Raw genomic sequence first — 21,827 nt, forward strand, 5'->3', positions numbered from 1 at the left:
CAGATAGTTTAGTAATAAAAATGCCAAATGTATACATGGCATTTAAAATTTCTCCAAAAACACCGGTCTGCTAACAAACACCAGATGAGACCAGGCGTACCCTTTAGAGACTATTTTCTACCAGATAAAATTGTTAGAGATGTGATTGTTCGCTTACATCCTACAGTTGTGACATCTGTGCCCCATTTCTGTTTATAGTGAGTAGTAAAGTCCAAGTGCCACACTGTGTGAATTACACGTACGTCTGGTAAAAAAAACAAGTGTTGTCTTCTGCAGTTTTTTATTCTCTATACATAAATCCCAGGCAGATTGGGATAGCAATTGAAAATGAATGGCTTTGCTCATTATGTTTTCCATATGGTTTGAGGCTTTTGACAGAAAATATATATATGTGAGAAACAGATCACTGATCTCAGGGAGACCGGACAAATGATAACATTGTCGTCTGCTAGTGAAAGCACTCAATGCAGTGAAATCCTAGGTGCAGTGCACCCTTGGAAACATGAATATACCAAAGAAGAGCCTGTGGAGCCTCATTAAAGATCCTCAAAAGAAAGGACTAGCCAGATATCCCTCTGGGAAGGACCCAGACAAGGGGTGGCTCCTGTAAGGAAACCACCATATTAAGTGGCCCTATAAGTCAATGTAATGACAAGGGAAAAACCAAGGCCAGGTATCCTCCACATACAGTTGTTTCGAAGTGTTTCCCCTCATCAGTGTGGAGCAGGATTCTGGCTAGGTGGTAGCAATGCCTAGTAGAGCCATAAGAGAAACAGATCACTGATCTCAGGGAAACCAGCCAAATGATAACACTGCCGGCTGCTAGTGAAAGTGCTCAATGGAGTGAAATCCTTGGTGCATTGCCCCCTGGGAAACATGAATATGCAAAAGAGCATATCTCTATCTGTGCCTTGTTACATATGGAGTTGGTTGGTATGCACTTTCCATCTAGCGTGATTTCCAGTATATGGCAGCAATGGGATCAGATATTGGAATTAATAACAATGGCCTCTGATGACAAATATCAGAGAGTGGTTGTATCTCCATACGTCACGAGTTCAGCCGGTCCAGCCTCGCACTACATCAGTGCCTGGAAGCTGAGTAATGTGTTGCTGTTTGCAGTCTGTATGTTGCAGAGCAGAGTGGGAACTTCTGAACCATTCTTGGCTCCCGTGTTTTATGTCCTGCATGACTCACCTGTATGTCCAGGCATCTACCACCCTACTGTGCTTCACTTCCAGGCCAGCTCTTTCCAGAGGTTTCCCACTTTCCCTTATTAAGTAATAGTGTAATAAACCAAGTGTCCTAATATTTCATGATAAAAGGATGGGAGGATGAAGCCGGGCTTCAGTCAGTGATAGAAGCCTCATTCATCCCATTGATCACATGTGCTGTCTGCAAGGACTTGGTGAGTCTCACAAGAATCCAGCTTCACATAAGGTCTCTTTTATTCTTCAGAAAATCATATTTATTCACTACTGAATTCTGAGCTTGGTGCCAGTCAATGCTTAAAGGGGTATTCTCATCTCAGCTATCATAGTTATATATTGGCAAAAACTTTCCTCCTCCTGATATTCTGCTTTTTTCCCTCCCATTGTTGACAGCTCATTGTCTAGTTTTCTGACCACCTCTCTGTACACCAGCCAGACCACTGTTTTTAGAGCAGGGAGGTCTATAGATATTTGGATAGAGAACTTTTTTTTTTCTTTTAATTTTTGTTCTGCTCATAAGCACAATGATTTTAGAACAGAATTCAGATGCAGTTGAAGTTCAGACTTTCAGCTCTAAGGGTATGTGCACACTGAGGAAAACACGCAAATTCCGCTGCTCTTCCCCGCGCGTTTCCCCTTCACTCTCCGCCTGTGCCATAGACTCCAATCTGTGATCAGGCAGATTCTGCCCTCTGCCCAAACAATGAACCCGTCCATCCTTTGGGCGGAATCTGCCTGACCATAGAGTGGAGTCTATGGCAAGTGAAATGCTGCTCAGTTGGGTTGAGATCAGGTGACTGACTTGGCCATTCAAGAATATTCCACTGCTTTTCTTTAAAGGAGAAGTCCAGCGAATTTTTTTTTTTTTAAGTTTTTTACTGCCTCCAAAAGTTATACAAATCACCAATATACACTTATTACTGGAAATGCTCATGAGATTTTTTCCCCGCACTTACTACTGCATCAAGGCTTCACTTCCTGGATAAAATGGTGATGTCACAACATGACTCCCAGAGCTGTGCGAGTTGTGGCTGCTGGAGAAGATGATGGCAGGGGGACACTGAGGGACACAGGGCACTGGAGGGACACTGAGCATGCCTCTGCCATCATCCTCTCCAGCAGCCACAGCCCGCACAGCTCTGGGAGTCGGGTCGTGACATCACCATTTTATCTAGGAAGTAAAGCCTTGATGCTGTAGTAAGTGCAGGGAAAAAAGCACTTTATAAGCATTTCCCGTAATAAGTGTATATTGGTAATTTGTATAACTTATGCGGGGGAAAACAATACTTTAATAAAAATTTCCGCCAGACTTCTCCTTTAATAAACTCCTGGGTTGCTTTGGCTTTATGTTTTGGGTCATTGTCCATCTATATCATGGAATGTCGACCAGACGGTTTAGCTGGATTTGATCACACAGTATGTCTCTGAATAGCTCAGAATTTATCCGGCTGCTTCTGTCCCGTGTCACAACATCAATGAACACTAGTGAACCGGTACCGCTGGCAGCCATACATGTCCCAGCCATCACGCTGCCTCTGCCATGTTTTACACATGATGTGCTATGCTTTGGATCATGAGCCTTACCACACCTACCCCACACTTTTTTCCATTCTGGTAGAGGTTGATCTTGGTTTCATCTGTCCAAAGGAGGTTCTTCCAGAACTGTGCTGGCTCCTTTAGCTGTTTTTCCAGTCAGTATCCTAGTACTGAGTCATCCCCCATAATAATGTAGCTGATGTGCACCATTGGTTTGTCTGTGGCACCGTGAGGCAATGTCACCTGTGTTCTGCTGGATGGGAATTCCCTTTTGTGAATTTAGCAAGTCTTTTATAATTACAGCTTTTATGACTATTACAGCATGTTTCTTTTGTTTAAGTCTTTTTGGCTGTAAACTACTATGACCAGAATATTCTTACTGGTATGCTGCACTGAATGGACAATATTTGAGATTTCCGGCTTCTGTACAATGGGTTGTCGGCTGTGCTCTCCCTTTATAACATACTTGTAAGGTAGACGTGACGTAATTGTGTGTAACTGTTTACAATGTGTGACAGCCATTCCTTTACTGCTTTATGATTGTCCCTTCAATAGAATCATTGTTATGTTAAGAATCAATAAAGGTTTCCTATTGTCATACATAATCAAATAGAATTCTCCTTGGTAGAAACTTAAAGTATCTGTCATAAAAAAAAAAACTTTTGACATGTCACCAGCCATGTTATTGATCACAGCGGATCTCACTGCTCAGACCTGCTGTGATCAGGAGATATAGCTGGGGAGAGAGCATGGCATCCACTCCCGGCTGTATCTCCTGTAAGTATATGAGGATACATTGTCAGAATTAGCGAGCAGCCAGTTTGTGGATGGCACGGCTGCTGAGCTCTTTCCCTGGCTTTATCTCCTGATCACAGCTGGTCTCAGTAGTGAGACCTGTTGTGATCAATAACTTTTGTCGTCTGACGTAAAAAGTTTTTTTAAATGACAGGTGCTCTTGAATGTTTACTACATTACACCATTACACAAAGATTTTCTTCCAAATCAGGCAGCTATCACCCTGTGTAATAGTCAGCAGATGAGCGAGCAAACGGATCATTGTCTTTCAACATGTTTAAAAAAAATCTTCCACATCTCTCTGGGTAATAAGTGATGTGTGGCCTATGGGTGATTGAAGCGAGGGCTGCACAGACATCACTAGCAATGCTCATAGTCCTTGCCACACAATGCGTATGTGTGTGTGTGTGTGTGTGTGTGTGTGTGTGTAATAGGCTCAGTAAGGGCCCTATTCCACCGGACGATTATCGTTCGCATAATCGTTAACGATTAACAAACTCAAACGACCGCTATTGTGAAAGACCTGAAAACGTTCAGTCATTTCCATGAAATGATAATAGTTACTTATGATCATATTTGCGATAATTTTTTCTTCGCTAATGCGTTCGTATCTACTGCGAACGACCGAACGATGTCTTATTCAATGCGAACGATTTGCAAACGTTTTGCGAACGAGCAACGATAAAAATAGGTCCAGGTCTTATAAAGCGATCAACGATTTCTCGTTCGGTCGTTAATTGTTAACTGCATTTCAACCGAACGATTATCGTTTAGATTTGAACGATTTAACGATAATCTGAACGATAATCGTCCGGTGGAATAGGGCCCTAAGCGCCGATCTAGCTTAGGGCTTCATGATGACTGTACAGGGCTCCGCTTCCAACCCTGTATGTCAGTCAGTAAAAGTAGGACAGGAGAGTAAGGGGGCAGGCATGCTTCTGCAGCTCAGCACCACTAGTTTCACTTTTCAGCTGCAAACAAAAAGGCACTTTTTTAACTTTACAAATGGTGATCCAAAATACTAAAGGTATGGTAATATTGTTTCTCACCTTCACCTTTTGTTTGAGTATATTTGGTTTTGTCCGATCACAAACTCCTGCCATTTGATTACCGGTGGCCGAAGAATTTGGATGAAGAAGGCTGCCTGGGGAACGTGGAATTGCTAGGGCTGCATCCAACTTCTTCAGCCACTTATCAAATGCCGAGAGTTGGTTGGATGGATCCAAATGTTTTAAAAATTTGCTCATCTCTTGTTAGAAACAAATCATTGTGGTAATTTGTCTTTCCAATCCGCCCTTCAGTCATTCTGTCAGAATTTTTCCCCAGCCTGAAATGGCTGATAACAGAAAATAATAGATTGTATGTACCATATAAGATTAGATCACAACTACCACCAGAGCTCCTGCTCTGAGACTCATGGGGTCATAGCAAAGATGGCATGGCGGTACATTGCACAGTGATCAGGAACATTTTCTGGATTTAGTAGTTTCTTACACAATAATCGCCCATGTATAAGGCCCCTAGGGCTGAGATGGCTGATGCTGTACCTTATTGCTGTACTGTAACCATTACCTCGCATGCTTAACCCCTCCTATGTAGTTAGTCTTCTGCTGCGCTGACACCACATGGACCTCATGAAAAGAGGGTGTGTAAGTCTGTATATAGCCCTAGAATGAGGCCGGCAATGTCAGCAGCAGCGGTAGCGTCACAATGTGTCTCATTAGACGAGATTCCCCAGCGAGCTGTTACTTGAAGTCTTCAGCTGGAGGTGATATATCTGATATCATCAACATGTCGGATGCCGCTTCCTTTACAGAGGAAACGGCTCAAGTACATAGTAAGAACTGAGGAACTTCACACAGCACTTACTCCATGTTATGCATTACAGCCTGTGTATATATAATACACATGAAAACGATTTATGTAAGTGTATGTGTGTGTGTATAATACACATGAAAACGATTTATGTAAGTGTATGTGTGTGTGTGTATATGTATGTATGTGTGTGTATATATATATATATGTATGTATGTATGTATGTGTGTTCCAACCTGGCCATCTGGTTGTCACGTTAAGGTTGAATGAATGGCAGGGTTTGATGCCAAGTTCTATTATTTTTATACTTGCCACTTTCTCCTGTACTTGTAGGGGCCTGAAACACCTCATAATTGTGTGTGTGTGTGTGTGTGTGTGTATATGTATATATATGTATGTATGTGTGTGTATATATATATATATATATATATATATATATATATATATATATATATATAATATTTTCACACATTATTTGGACACCTTCACATTACACCTACAGGACATCCAGTCTCTTCATTGTCACAGCTGTCAGGAGGGGCTGGGGAAGTTCTCAGTACAGGGACCCAGAAGAGTCCACCTCCTTGACCCTTCTCGTGGCAGGTCAGGGCATTACCCGATGATATTCTTGGTTATGCCAGTTGCAGGGTATCCTACTCCTCTCTCTGACCTCTCCGTAGGGCTGTCAGCAGTACTAGGTAGCAGGACTAGTTCCGATCCGTGTTGATGGGGCCCTGTGAGATGTTCTGCCAGTCTAATTCACAGTCTGCTCAAACTGTGGTTGTCAAGTGTGTGGGCTGGGAGTCTGTCTGCTGTATCTGTGCTGTCACCTAGTTTTTAAGGTGCCAGTGTGTGACAGGAAGCCTTCAGCAGATAAAAGCATTGCAGATAGTTTCCCTTTTGCCGAGAGGATACAAATATATCAGATGCATGTGCTATAAGCAGATCCTCTGCAATCCTGTACCGGTTATTCATTTATACATCGTTTAGGAAGGCTTTATTCTTCATTCGGCCATATGCCAAACAGCCTAAAATCTTCCCATAGAATCATTTACATGAAATAAACCTATATGTCAGCTCTTTTCCTCAGCACATACTCATTGCACAGTGCTTGAGGTGTCAGTGTCTAGATATTCTTTTTATATATGTAATAGATGTATTTCCTGCCTTCCCCGACCTCGGGCTTCTGTATAGAGACACCATTAAATGACGCCTTACTTATACGCTCTCTTTATAGGTGATTTTGTCACAAAATAAAGATCCTCTCCATAGTCCTTGAGCTGTCCTCTTCTGTCCAAGTCATAAGAGTCTGTTTGATTTCTCCTATCAGCGATGGCTGCTATAGCCAAGCTTGTCATCCCCAGCATGTCCACCGGTCTACTGGGAATGATACCTGAATACTTAGATAGGTGTGTACCGAATGGTAATAGGGTAAGATAGCACAGATTGGATTATAGCCGCTGCCCAGTATCTGTGTAATCCACCAGTATAATATGTTTATATATGACTTTATATAATTTTTATAACTTTAGTCTATTAGTTGTATTTGTCTGAGAATTCTTAACAAGAAATAACCTGCAGGCAAGGTGGAATCCAAGCCGTATGCATCTCTAGAAAGGTAAATCCAGGGACTTTTCTCTTCACCCTTTCAGTACCAGAATGGTGAAGAGCTGTCAGCGTTGTGGCTTCTGTTGGAATTTCCCTATATTTATCGACCACAAATAGAAACCTTAGCTCTGCTTTCTGATCGTCTCGGTGGTCCTTACGTTATAGATATTATAGTCCTCCAGCCCGCTGTCGCATATCTAATCGCCGGGCAGTACTATGCTGTAAGAGTTATTTCATATCCAAGAGTGGGCAAACCCAGGGTGTGTTGTGTGCTCAGTTCACATTGTACATATCACTGTTTGCTTTCAGCAGCTGTCACTAGTAGGGACTATATTGTGATTCTTAAAAGCATACCATTCACAATTTCTTCTTGACATGTTTCTGCTTTTAAAGAGCACCAGTCACATGAAGATCTCATTGTAGTAGGGCAGCCCTGTAAAGGTGAGGGAAACAGACAATCTCTTGTCACTTAATAATTGCCCTTCATATTAAGAATTTTATGATGTAAAACCTAGTAATGTGAAGCCTCGGCCCGAGGTGGCTACTGCAGTGATCATTGGCATCGCACTATTAAAGGGGAGAAGAAAAAATGCTTTTAAAGCAAATTTCTATTGCTTGTTTCCACACCCCAACCTCCAGCTCCATTTGGTGGTAGTTCGCAATCCATGCCTGGTCCGGGGCTTCCCTTTATTCCTGGTGCCTGGATTTGAGTGAAAAACTTGGGAGAGATTTATCAAACTGGTGTAAAGTGAAATTCGCTCAGTTGCCCCTAGCAACCGATCAGATTCCACCTTTCATTCCTCACAGACTCTTTAGAAAATGATTGGTTGCTAGGGGCAACTGAGCCAGTTTTACTTTACACCATGTTTGATAAATCCCACCAAGGGCAACATCTTCAAAGAGTTTGTACGTTCTCTCCGTGTTTGCGTGGGTTTCCTCCGGGTACTTCCACACCCAAAAACATACAGATAGGTGAAGCTCTGCGGAATCTGTGTGCGCTATGCAAATAAATAAATAAAATAAATCTCCTCCCATGTTTATTTTCTGGCAGTACAGCAATGCAGGGTGTCAAAGGGGCAGGGCCTAGTGCATTCTTGCCCTAGGTGTGCCGAAGCTAAAGACCTGTGCCAACAAAGAAGAAAGGAGGGGAAAGGGGTTCTGCAGGCCTAGCGCACGGATGCTGTAGGCCCTGCCTATTTGACACCCTGCATCCTTGAATACCAGCACCAAGAAAGGGAAGGCCCTGACCAGGCATGGATTAGCAAGAACTACCGAACTGTTCTGGAGGTTAAGGGGGTGGTGTCAGCTGATACAGATGTGCTTTAAATCAACTGGTGTCATAAAGTTATAAGTTGTGTGAGCAAAAGGTGGTATCCGTCTCCAGAATATTAAAACTTCTGCCTTTATTTATTTAAAGGGGTTATCCAGTGCTACAAAAACATGGCCACTTTCCTCCTACTGTTGTCTCCAGTTTGGGTGGGGTTTTGAAACTAATAGTACTATTCCACCAACAGATCTGACGACAGATTATCTGCCAAAGATTTAAAGCCAAACCCAGGAACAGACTATAATCAGGGAACAGGTCATAAAGGAAAGACTGGATTTCTCCTCTTTTCAATTCCACTCCAGGGTTTGGCTTCAAATCTTTGGCAGATAATCTGTCGCCAGATCTGTTGGTGGAATAGGGCCTTTAGTTCCATTGAAGTAAATGGAGCTTAATTGCAAAACGCACCTGAATTGGAGACAACAGTAGGGGGAAAAGTGGCCATGTTTTTGTAGCGCTGGATAACCCCTTTAAATCTTTAAAACTGTTACATCGATGTAACATAATGTTATAAAGTTAAGTAGATTTGTAATTTACTTCTATTAGTCTTCCCATACTTATCATCTGCTGTATGTCCTGCAGAAAGTGGTGTATTCTTTCCAGTGTGACACAGTGATCTCTGCTGCCACCTTTTTCCAGAGCTGGAGTAAATCCCCATAAATAACCTCTCCTCCTTTTGGATAGTGTGTATGTATGTATGAATGCTTTGTTTTTGTTATAGCATTTACTAAATGTGTGTGTCCACAGAAAGCCTTCCCTTCTAAATGTAATAATTCATCCATAGCTACTGTGATCTACACCTAGCTTTCTACATGCCCCTACATGAAATGTCACCTTCTCTAGTGTTCTGATATTCAGGATTTCAGGCACTTGGCACAGACCCCTTCATACTAAGGTGCTCCACAGACCTGTACTCGGCCTAGAGCTGCCGCTTGCACTTTCTCCTATGAACAGTCCTAGTTTTAACCATCTGGGTATTGCTTTTTAGCACAAGAGTGCCACTTGCAAAAAACTGATGTAAAAACGGTGTGCATCTGTTTTTAACAGTTTTTCAATTGACTTCCATTATAAAAAAAAAAAAAAAACAGATCAAAACGGATGTTTTTTTTTTTTTTTTTTTTTTTGACAGACACAAAAATGTGGTCGACCTAATTTTTGTGTCTGTTAAAAAAACGGATCCGTTTTTTTTTGTTTTTTTTTTAATAATGGAAGTCAATGGAAATACGGATCAAAACGGATGTACACAGTTGCATCCATTTTAAAAAAAAAAAAATGTTTTTCATAAAAAAAAATTTAAAAAGCAAATGAAAAAAATGGATTGCAAAAACGTAGTGTGAACCCAGCCTTACTGATAAGGAGCACAGGCGCACCCACCATTGGAGTGGGAAGCTATACTGACTACATCACACCATAGACAGTGTGTGTATATATAGATAACTGAATATAAACCTGATTGTTGTCCACAAATATATTACCGCACATTACATGTTAAGGTTTAGAGCTGTGTTCTCCCAGTATTCCTTGCTGGATCAGTATCTTGTTCTCCAGATACATGATCTGTACACTGATGCAGTGTAAGACGTCTTGTTCCTCTCCTAAAAGCTTCTTGAGTGTTGACCTGTCCTCGGCCAGACTGCACAATCCCAGGGGCTGCTATTATTTGCATAGTAAGGAATGACAAGTGGGAGAAATAAAAGATGATTTTTTTTCCCCTGAGGAATAAGCAATTGATTTTACCCTTGTGATTTCATACTTCATTTGGCTGCTGTAATGTCACAATTTGGCTGCAGAATTGAGGTTAGATGGGGTCGCTGCCGCTCTTCTGTAGCTGAGCTGTGCCAGTGCCACACACATAGGCATCTGGTAGGCTGCAGACAGTGCCCTGCATTATTGCGGTGGGATTGAGAATACACTGTGGGTCTACTTTTTATGGCTGCTTCTGTGAGAATCACCAGTTTAGATTAGTTAACTTAATTCCTCAGTAAGTGTCTTAGGATGTCATGAATTCTGTTCTTCTGTCCCAAAACGGAGAAACTCCAGCTATAGACCCGTCACACATCAGACAGCAGTGGGTCTGGCTGACCCATCTGGGTATAAAGGGTTGCCTCATGGTGGGCATCCTTTAAAAAAAAAAAACTTCATGTTGTGCTGTTCTTCCTATCCAATTCTGGGATGAAGTGTGAACCCACATTGATTATAAAGGACTCTGTTAGGTCCTTTATTTTACAGTGGTCCTGTATTTTACTGGACAAACTAGCATTACATGTTGGGTAAGTGATAATTTTCCCATCAAATATGATGGAATCTGCTGTACACTGAGCAATGTTACCATAAGGTGGCCAGCCCCTTTAAGTTCCAATCATAGTGACCGGCATTTTACTGGAAAAACAGACTCTTTGCCAAAGATGTGCACACAATAGATCTCTGCTGCCGTCTTGCTGTGTGATTTTAGATGTGGGTTATGCTTATTCAGTAGGGTTGACCTGCCCCCAGGCTACCTGATGCAGAATTCACATAAATAATGGAATCCGTGCGTTTTTTTTAATGCAAATTCCCTCTTGAAATTCCTGTTGGAATCATCTTGGGTAAAAAAATAAAAAAAAAATAAACATATGCGAAACCTTAGATAATCTAATAAATAAATTCTGCACGCTTTGCTCTAGCTATTGGTACTGTGCTGATGGACCTCCATAGCTGAGCACATAATCGTGTCTGGTATTTACTAATAGTGGGGGATCCTGAACCATTCTGCCCCCTCACATGGCATACTTCCATATATAAAACTTACTGATCATGACCAAGGTAGGATTTTGTGGTGTAACATTGCACATTGACCAACGTATTCAGGTTTTGTGCGTTGCAGTCACTTTGCCCATCCATGTGTAATTAAGTTTACTGCCAAAAATTTATGTTTTGTTTTTTTTCTTCTTCTGTTTAGGTTTCCATCTACACTGTGAACAGTTAATTCTTCTCGATGCAGACGCAACTCTATGAGGATCCGGCTTTCCTGAGCACCTGACGTTGTGTTGGATATTTTACCACCGGAGATCATCTTTCTCGGATTCTTAGCTGCTTGAAGTTCTTTCCACTGGGTCGTGGAGCGTGACTCTCACCATTTTGTCTGCACTATAACTTTTGGACTATTAGCAATGAGTGAATTCTGGTTGTGTTTCAACTGCTGCATTGCAGAACAGCCGCAGCCCGTAAGTAGTTTCTACCTGTTTTTACTAAGTTTGCAACCAGAGGCCTTTCCTAACTCCTGTATTACATGAAGAGGCAAATGTCTACCTTTTAGATTTCTTAAGTGGTTACTACTACTTGTTTGTAGTGAATAGACCTTCACATGTAACATGACTAGAGGAACTAAAGCAGTGGTTAGAGGTTGCATGTGACAGCTGTCTGGCAAAGCACGGTCAGTTATGTTCTACGATCAGTCTTGGAAAAACATTGTCATTCGGTAGTCGAAACTCTTCCGCAAAAGTATATCCTCTTATCTTTGGCAGCAGTGGTTATGTGCATGGTCTCTTCTAGGAAAACTTCTGTAGAGGAAACACCTCTGCACAAGGTCATTGACACATCTCCTTTTCTCACATTACATCTGCTGGCCCATTTTATGTTTTTCAATGTACAAAAGAACATCCTATGCGCACGTTCTGTATCGTGTCTCCGGGACATGCCTGACCAATGGCAAAAAAAAGGGTCAACAAGCGAATCTCTGTTTGCTGTAAATTTGCTCAAGCTGTCTGACTACTGCAAACAGCACTAACACAGCTGCTTCACACTGGGAACGATGAGCGGTATGGAGGCATGGTCTGCTTATTAGTGAAAATAAGGAGAACCATGCTGGGCAATAAAATGATGATATGCACTGGACACTTGGTTCTAATGCTGCCTATAGTGTTGGACATACTGTCTGACTGCAGATCCAGAATAAATACCAAATAATAGTCCAATACCGATACTGCCCCTAAACCGATCAGTCACATGAACCCATAATCTAAGCTTGTATGTATAGTTTTCTATGACTTTCATAAGAGCTTTTATTAATAGAATATTCTACATGGCTTAATTGCAAGAATTCATTTATATTATCTACAATAACGCAGACATGATATTAGACTGCATACACACATCCATGTCAGTTTTTACTGTCAGGAAATACTGATCAGGAAGTCTTTCAGCTAAGAGGTAATCAGTATTTCCTGATCGTAAAAAAACACTGAAGAGGATAAAAAAAAAAGAGTGGCCTCTTTTGGCCAGGGGTATAATGTTGCCTCCTACCAGAAGAGCTTCTCGTCCTTTCAAAAAGGCCACGTTTAACTGTATGCGCTCTATGAGGTCAACTGGGCCAGAATTCCAGATGAGAATATGACCGCATCCTGAGATAGGACAGAACAGAGACCCTGGTGTCCATGCCTAATAGAACCATGTGGGCCCTAATAAGTATTCCGAATAAATTTACTGGATGTGTGCGTGAGGTTTAATACAGAAAAAGTACACATCTTTTTATATAGATATATACAGATACAGATGCACGTCCATAGTGCTGTCCATGGCTGTGGACATGTGAATGTCTGATATACAAAATGAAGTTAATGCACAAATGTTATGGAAATAATTTTGCCTGAATAAACAGGCTGATAAATTTTATTTAAATGGCCAGGCTGGGTTAAAAAAAAAAAAAACTGCATTCACCTACCTACCACCTATTCAACACCCTGCTTGGCTTTTTTTTGGCTTCAGCTAAGTGCTGGCAGTAGGCCAGCACTTAGCTGGCCGAGGACATGTGAAGGCATATACAGTATATAATAGATACCAGATACCATTAGACCCAAGTGTCCTTCCTCATAGCTGCTGCTTATTGTAGATCAGGCTAAACCCACTTTTAAACAGCAGTATTTTGATCAGTATTTGTTTGCTACAGAGTGGAACTACAATGAAAAGATTTTCCTTCCTTCTGTGTTTTGGTCCCACTATTAGTTCTGGCTTACATATACTGATGTGTCTGTAAGAAAATGTAGCTTTTTTTTTTTTTTTTTTTTTTATTCCCTGCAACTGAGAAATGGCAGAAAAGACATGAGAGCTGCCATTGTCTGGTAATATTTACTATATTCTCCAACCGGCATGAGCTGTATGGACACTGAACTACTTTTACATAAATATCACTAGAAGCATGCTAGGTGTAACATAAGACTGGACAGATTGACATGCACACAACGGCCATATTAAAGTCCCTGGTGTTTTTATTGACTATATTATGGTGAAGCCTGCAGATGAACCTTTCCTTGGTCCACACACCAAAGCTTTAGCCTGTGCACCTGTGCTTTGGGGTTGTTAGGTGAACGTTGTGTGAATCTAAATAATCATACACATCAATATCTATATCTGAATAAAGAGTTCACAGCTGCATTCTGTTTTCCATGTAAGGGTGCATGCACACTTTGGAATGGCGACTGATAACCCGTCGTGCTCTCCGAAGCTTGCACGTGACGGCGGACAGAGGCGGGCGCGCGCGTCTCAGCCCGTGTCATAGACTCCATTCTATGCACGTGCGGATTCTGTTGTCCGACCAAAGAAGGAACATGTTAATTCTTTGGACAGAGGGCGGACCCCACCTGTGCACAGAATGGAGTCTATGACGCGAGCGGAGACGCACGTGTCCGCTATGGAATGCGCAAAGGGTTATCTGTCGCCATTCCGCATTGTGCATGAACCCTAATACAGAAACCTTGATTGATAGCCAGATCTATTGCCCTGTACTGACTGACATTGGGGTCCACAGGTTTCCATCATGGCAAATGCCTCTGTGGTTTTTCATGGAGACTTTTGAGCCAAAGCCATAGGTGGATTCAAAGTGATCATACTTCCTGCTTGATCCAATCCTGGCTTTGGCCCTCCCAAAAAATTTTTTTTGCTAGTGGCCAAATTTAAAAGAAAAGACCTGTATTCTGCATGACGGCAGCCGTGTGAGCATAATCTTACACATTCTAATGCATATGAGCTTAGATGGACAGGTCACATCATTGAGCTCTCCCTGCAGCCACTAACTTATATGCTCGGGCATGTTTTAGATTTATCTAATGACAGTCATCCAAAGCTCCATGTTGTCCTAGGCAATGCCTGGAGTCTGTTGCTGCCAACGGAGCAGTGACAGGAAATTAGAGAATGTTCCCATCTCTGCATCTTATAAAGGGAGGAATCTCAAATAAAGCTTATCGTTAGGAATTGTTAGATATGGTATTCCTTAATATGTTTGCTGCAAAGTTACCAACTGGAAGTCATTAAAAGGCACCAGGAAAACAAAGATGACGGTTTTATTCTAGGGAGCTAGATGGGCATGTCTCTTGGAAATCATCAGATCCAGAAGGAAGAGAGTTATAAAGCAAATACAATGGTTGGACCCTAATCAATCAGAAGAACAAACCAGGAGAAGTCCACATACAGTGCAGTCTCTCCTGACTGTGTTATATGACCTGCGTGGCCGCATAATGGAACTAAGACGAAACAACACTCACAACTAAACTCCAAACAGCCACTTGAGAAGTTTGGGATGTGTGCTGGAGGGTCTGCAATCCCTTGTGCAGGCAATATTCACTCAACTTTAAAAAAAAAAATTCTATGGTGCCATTGCGGTCGGACAGACAGAGCGCGGAAGAAGGAGCGCTATGCAGCATGGACTTTTCCCAACTCATTCTCCTGACTGGTCAGTGTCTGGGAGCCAAGACCATTCAAAACTTTTCACATGTTAAAAGTTTTTTTTTTTCTAGTGACAGGTACTCTTTAAGGTGGCCATGCATATTAGATAAAAGTAGGTTGCTGGTTGAACAAACAATCCTTTAAAAAGCAAACTTTTCATAGATTCAGCCATACGCATTTTAGACCCTATAAGCCAATGAAGTTGTTCACACATGTTCAATGACATCACATGAAGGACAAAAGATCTTTCTGGGAGCATTCTAAGTCCGTTCTTGTCTCTTGAAGATTTTGCTAACCCCATGCTGTGGTGAGGACATGGCTAGCACTTGCCAGTAGTTACACAACAGTGTCTGACCAACCGTGGTCACAGCATTGTTCACACTCTGCTCCCTGGCACCAAGTAGTGGCTTGTCCCACTAGTACATCTTGGCCCTTCTTTTCCGTCTCATGATACTAGCCTTTCATTCACTGCTGTTATGTGCCCAACTATTACTGGTCTCTATTCCTGCCTCAGTATCTGCTAACAGAGATCCGTGCCAGAGGAGCACACAGCTCTGCCATCACATGACACCCACTATATACCCTCTGTGACAGATGCAGTGACCGCCCGCTCCATGCATTCAGCAGTTAAAGCACCCAGCTGTGTAGAAGGCTGGAAGGAACACCCAGTCACTATCTTCTCCCTGGCGTCCATCCCTAATATATCTATAATTATAGTGAACCTAGTCATTTGGTGTCCTGAAGCACAGTATATATACTTACCTGCTGCATGTGCCATTGGTCGGGCTGGAGGGATGACAAGGCTAACGTTCAGAGCCGCACTGTAATAAAAAGGAAGAGGATGTTTTGTTTAGGCGTTGGCTCTGAAATGAAAAGTAACAGAAATGGAAAAGTATCAAACTATTCATACACAACGGGTTTCTTTCAGTAAGTTTCCTTTAAGTATCACAGCTCTGCATTACTAAATGCCAACAGATATATTGAAAATGCCAAAAGCCGTCATTTCATAAAATACAAGTGCACATTTACAAGTGTGCGGACAGCTCTGCTCCTGGCAGCTCCTTCGGGCCCCATCCTGCCCATGAACTCAGTTGCTCTGCAATACGGCCAACCTATCTTCAAGTGTAAAGATATCTCCAATATGGACATTTATACAAACTCCGGGCTGATCCTCCAAGCGACAACCTGCACGTTTTATAGTAACTTACTGTATATGGAGCCGCTGCTGTGTTGTACCCAATGTTTACAATGTAAGCCGCTGGGTGTGGGTGGGACACCCGCTATTTGCAGATGCATATGTGTATGATTATATATTATCCAGTATATATACATTGCTTGCTCTGCTGTAGCTCATGTGCTGCATGCCCGTGACTTTACACTTTAGAAATGGTGTTTTTTACTATTCCTTTAAGACCAATATACACTGAACACTGCTCTTTTGTTGGGAGGTTTGAAGCTGAATTAGAATTACAGCGAATGTACCATTAGGTACATTCGCTTTAAAGGGGTAGTGCGGTCTTAAGGATTTTTTCACTAAATAACACACATTTCAAAGTTATACAATATTGTAATGTGTTATTTAAGTGAATGGCCCCCTTCCCCATGTTTCTACCCAACCCCCACCCCCCCACGTCATCAGCTGCTAGGCCGCGATTGGCTGAGCATAACAGAGCTCTGCCAATCGCGGCATAGCAGCTGATGGCGCGCTGGAGAGGGGCCGGCATGGGGGAGGGCTGGAGCAGTCAAGCCGGCCTCCTGAAGATGACTTGTTCATCCCAAAATGGCGGCCGGGGTCGACAGCGATTCCGTAAGTATAATGCATCACACTTCCGGGTTTGCGGGGGTGGTGGGGGGAGTGGTGGTGGTGGTGGAACATGGGGAAGGGGGCCATTCACTTAACTAACACACATTACAATGTTTTATAACTTTGTAATGTGTGTTATTTTGTGAAAAAATACTTTAGACCGCACTACCCCTTTAAGTTTTCCCATGGATAGACCGCCGCTGGTGCCGCAGTCCTTTTTTTGATTTGTGTCCCAGTTCCCGTGTATAGCGTTGTTCTGTTCCGGGACACCGGATAGGGGTGAAGTACTGGAACCCCTGCCCCTCTATGATGCGGTTCCATTACAATCGAGGGCTTCACCCCGACCGTTGCCTGTGAATAGAACGTCGTCGTACATGGGAACTGGGCCACAGTTCAAAAAAAGGCCTGCGGCACTGGTTTCCCTGTACCTGATGGTACATTCGCTTTTAAAGCAAATTAAAGGGGTTATCCAGGATTAGAAAGAAAGGGGTTTTCTTTCAGACTCTTGTGCTTTTGTGTGTGATATTGCAGCTTGGTTCCATTGAACTGAATGGAGATAAATGTGGAGCTGTCTTTGGAAGAACAATAAAAACAATAACAGGTCTGGTGCAGCTCACCTATAAATCTCAAAGTGAGAAATACAGACAGGGACACAATACCCAATTTGTCAAAAAGAGTGCAAGCTTTATAAAACAAGAGTCTGTCCTCTAGGTATGAGTTCTAAAAGGAGTATAGCAGTGTACTTGACTAATAAATGTATTGTGTTATAAGTACAATGCTATACTTCTTGTTTCTGGAAGAAAGCGGCTGCATGTTCTGTTCTTCTTTTTTTTTTTTTTTTAAAAACGTGTATGTACAAACAGTATTGCTGGAAAGCAGGGGCCTGTTCTGATCAGCTGTTATGGGGTTTTTATTAGATATCCCCTTGTTGGGCTGCAATCTTATTCAGAAGCGATGTCGAGCTCTGGTATGAAGTGTCTATGACCTAAGCACATTAGTATTGATGTCTCTGGTCCCGGTTGGATTTGTCATATTGTATTTCATGCACAACTTTAGATTAACATATGTTTACTTATTGGTCATACTTGAAAGCTATGGATTTCTTCTCTTGGAAATGCAAGTCTGCTTTCGATGTTCTGTTTTTATAGCCGAGCTTCAGACTTGTGTGATTACAAAAACATGGACGGTATGGAACGAGCCGCTATCCACATCTCTGACCCATGGTTATGCTGCGTTTACACGTAACGATTATCGTGCGAATTTGCGCGATAACGATCGAATTCTAACGATAATCGTACGTGTAAACACAGCGAACGATGAAATGACGAGCGAGAAATCGTTCATTTTGATCTTTGAACATGTTCTCAAATCGTCGTCGATCGTTCGCAAAAAATTCGCAGATCGGTCCGTGTGAACAGTCGTTCATCGATTTACCAATGTGTGAGATAGGCTTAAGCGATCGCAAAACGAATTTTCCGTATGCTATATCGTACCGTCTCAACGCTGATCGTTATGGAAAAAAAATCGTTACTCCGATTAGAGAATGAAGGGGCTGTGGCCCTCTTTCTGTGCTCTCATTCAATGAAATCCTAAAAATACAATGGTACCAATGCTGCATTTTAACTTGGGGTACTTGTTGCTTGGACCAACCAAACCCAGGGTGATGGCATAGCCTAGTGATCTACCATAACAAAATCACTGTTTGCTGGACACTACCGATGCCCGACAGACAACAATGACATTCTGTTGTGGTGTCCATTATTTTGGCAGGAGGAATAGTGCCATATTCTGTACTAAAATGTGCGAGGGAGCTTCCAAGCCAGGTGTGAAGAGGACCATTGTATTGTTGAAAACCTGGATAATTGGGAATTCTGGTTATAATAGGGAATTTCAAGACCTTTGTTATATCTGTGACCCCTATGGTCCGTTTACACGGAGCGATAATTCGGCCAATAGATTGTTTAACAATTTTGAAGCAACTATTTGGTTTTTATAATGGTCAGCATTTAGACGCATAGATAACTTATCAGGATAAATTGTTTTTGCGATAGTTTTAAGATCATTAAAGTCCATCTCACACATAGGGTGAATCTGCAAAAGACTGTTTAGACGAAGCAATCTGCGAATTTTCAGCGAACAACTAATGACGATTTGGGAACATGTTGAAAGATCACAATGAATGATTTCTCGCTTGATCGTTCACTGTGTTTACACGAGCCGATTATCGCTCAAATGTGATCGTTATCGTGAAAATTTGAACGATAATCGCTTTGTGTAAATGCACCATTAGGAACCTCCTTTATTGATTCTGTCAAAAATCCTGAACAAGATCCAGTGAATTGCCAGACACCATAACAGAAACCCACAGAACCACACTAAAGTCAATCAGGGCCATCTGTTTAATTGCTAAGGATGCCCTGCTGAACAAGCTACAAGTGACTAGTTTGTTTCTGATCACTGTGGGTCAGAGGAGCAGCAGAATGGCTAGTCCTGGTATGATAGTATTCCTTAACCCTTTGAGGACCAGGCCCAAAATGACCCAGTGGACCGCGCAAATTTTGATCTTAGTGTTTTTTTGTTTTTCCCTCCTCCCCTTCTAAGAGCTCCAGCACTTCCAGTTTACTATCTACAAGGCCATGTAAGGGCTTGTTTTTTACAGGAATAGTTGTACTGTGTAATGGCGTCTTTCATTTTACCAGAACGTGTATGATGAAATTCCAAAATTATTATTTATGAAGATATAAATAGGTGAAATCGTAAAAAAGAATGCAATATGGTAACATTTGGGGGGTTCCTGTGTCTACGTAATGCACTATATGGTAAAAGCAACATGATACCAGTATTCTATAGGTCAGTCCGAACACAACCATATGCAGGTTTACACAGAATCTCTAATGTTTATATATTTGTTTTTTATGAAATCCTTTTTTTTGGCAATTAGTTATTAATAAAATGGGCCTATTGTGACGCTTTATAACGGTTTTATTTTTTCACCTACGGGGCTGTATGGGGTGTCATTTTTTCCGCCATGATCTCTAGTTTTTATTAATACCATATTTGTGAAGATCGGACGTTTTGATTAGTTTTTTTTTTTTTTTAAATAAATATAATGTAACATCAAATCAGTAATCCGCACACTTTTTTCCCTCTTTTCGTGTACACCGTTCACTGTTTGCAATGAAGATTTTAATACATCAGACAATTACGCACGCTACGGTATATTATATGTTTATTTTTATATGTTTTATTTATATAATGGGAAAGGGGGGTGATTTAAACTTTTATTGGGGGAGGGGCTTTGGGGTAGTGTATTTTCTGGTATTCACGAACCCGGTTAAAAGAAGACCGAATAAACAGTGTATTATGGAGCCCCGCTGGCCATAGAACTGCTTTGTTGCGTGGGCACAAAGCCTTCTAGGTCTGTGCAGCCTACACAGCTTGTGGCTGTAATTTTTATGTTGCTGTGTTTTGTTAGTGTTGTTTTTATAGCTGATCATATGTCATTAGGGGCAGTGTGACATGTGACTGGACCAAAATATATCATTTGTATTTTTTTGTTTCCCTTTTTATTACAGAAAAGGAGGCGGCGTATCGACAGAAGCATGATAGGAGAACCCACAAACTTTGTTCATACTGCACATGTAGGATCAGGGGATGTATTTAGTGGAATGAATTCAGTAAGTATAAAGTTTTCTTTAAAAAAATATATATATATAAATATAAAAAAATATTTTTTTGCTCAGATGTACCTTTCTAAACTAGGTGGTGAAACTGAGAGGGCAAGATTTGGTAAAACATATTGGGGGAAATTTATCAAACATGGTGTACAGTGAAACTGGCTCCGTTGCCCCTAGCAACCAATCAGATTCCACCTTTCATTCCTCGCAGACTCTTTGGAAAATGAAAAATGGAATCTGATTGGTTGCTAGGGGCAACTGATTAAGTTTCACTTTACACCATGTTTGATTTATCTCCCCCAATATTGTCTGTGTGTGGGATACACAGATGAACATGGAAATATCAGATATCTGCAAGCCGAGAAATGAGAGATACAGTATATCTGTCCCAAATTTCATGGAAATCTCAGGACAATTGCTATGTCACTGATTAAAACATGGATGTAAAGAACCATATATTCCTATTTTTTATATATTTTTTTTATTTTGTCATAATGTATATAACTCTAAGTATTCATGGGTTGTCTACCATCTTGATACTGTTCTGCAAATGCAACCTACATCCCTTATGTCTCCTCTGATGTGGCAGAGGGGATGGAGTTTAAAGGGGTATTCCACTCAAACATAACCTTTGATATGTTGCTGCCTATGCTGAGACTAACAATTCATTCCATACTTGTTATCTATTCAGTCTCCTTCCCCCAGTTTGGAGCTGCTGCTTTCTGCTGAAGACACAAAAATCTGTGTAAACGTTTCTGTTTCCCCTTCCTCCCCCCTCCCTAAGACAGCTGATGTAAACAAGTCCCTGGCTTGTAGCTTCTTTGTAATGCTGGGGGGGGGGTTATTCTGAGGTCACTAAGCTTACTGTGATGAATGCTGCCAACATTACAAAGAAGCTACAATGTTGCAGATAAAGCCAGTCAAGGGAGAGGGGAGGAGGGGGAAGACAGAGAGACTCACAGATTTCTGTGTCTTCAGCAGAAAGCAGTAGCTGAGAACTGGGAGAAGGGGACTTAATAGATAATAACAAGTATGGAAGGACTTGTTAGTCCCACCATGGGCAGCAACATATGATAAATTATGTTTGAGTGGAATACCCCTTTATTCACTGTGCCGAGTTTGAAATGCAGCAAGTGATAGATCATTGATGTGAGTTTTCTTTATGCTGATTCACACAGGTTCAGCCTGTCTTCTTTTTTTTTTCTCTCTTGCTGCTCCTACACATAGGAGGGATCTGATGAGTGAGGATGTAATCCTGTAGTTTACAGCAGTGCTTCTCAGATCCAGTCCTCAGGCCTCACCAACAGGTCATGTTTGGAGGATATCCCATACAAAGAAAACCTGTGATAATACCTGATGCA

At 41.7% G+C, this 21,827-nt stretch overlaps 1 protein-coding gene across 1 annotated transcript in view; it reads left to right on the plus strand.

The window, feature by feature from the left end:
- Positions 1 to 21,827, plus strand: part of CDC42SE2 (CDC42 small effector 2) — a 63,271-nt gene that overhangs the window by 39,266 nt on the left and 2,178 nt on the right. Inside the window, exons 2-3 of the mRNA XM_069961675.1 lie at positions 11,228 to 11,492; positions 20,365 to 20,466. Coding sequence (XP_069817776.1) covers positions 11,439 to 11,492; positions 20,365 to 20,466 — 156 coding nt within the window. The 5' untranslated portion in view covers positions 11,228 to 11,438. The remainder of the gene's footprint in view (positions 1 to 11,227; positions 11,493 to 20,364; positions 20,467 to 21,827) is intronic.

Source organism: Dendropsophus ebraccatus, chromosome 3, assembly GCF_027789765.1.
Source record: "Dendropsophus ebraccatus isolate aDenEbr1 chromosome 3, aDenEbr1.pat, whole genome shotgun sequence".
Lineage (NCBI taxonomy): Eukaryota > Metazoa > Chordata > Amphibia > Anura > Hylidae > Dendropsophus > Dendropsophus ebraccatus.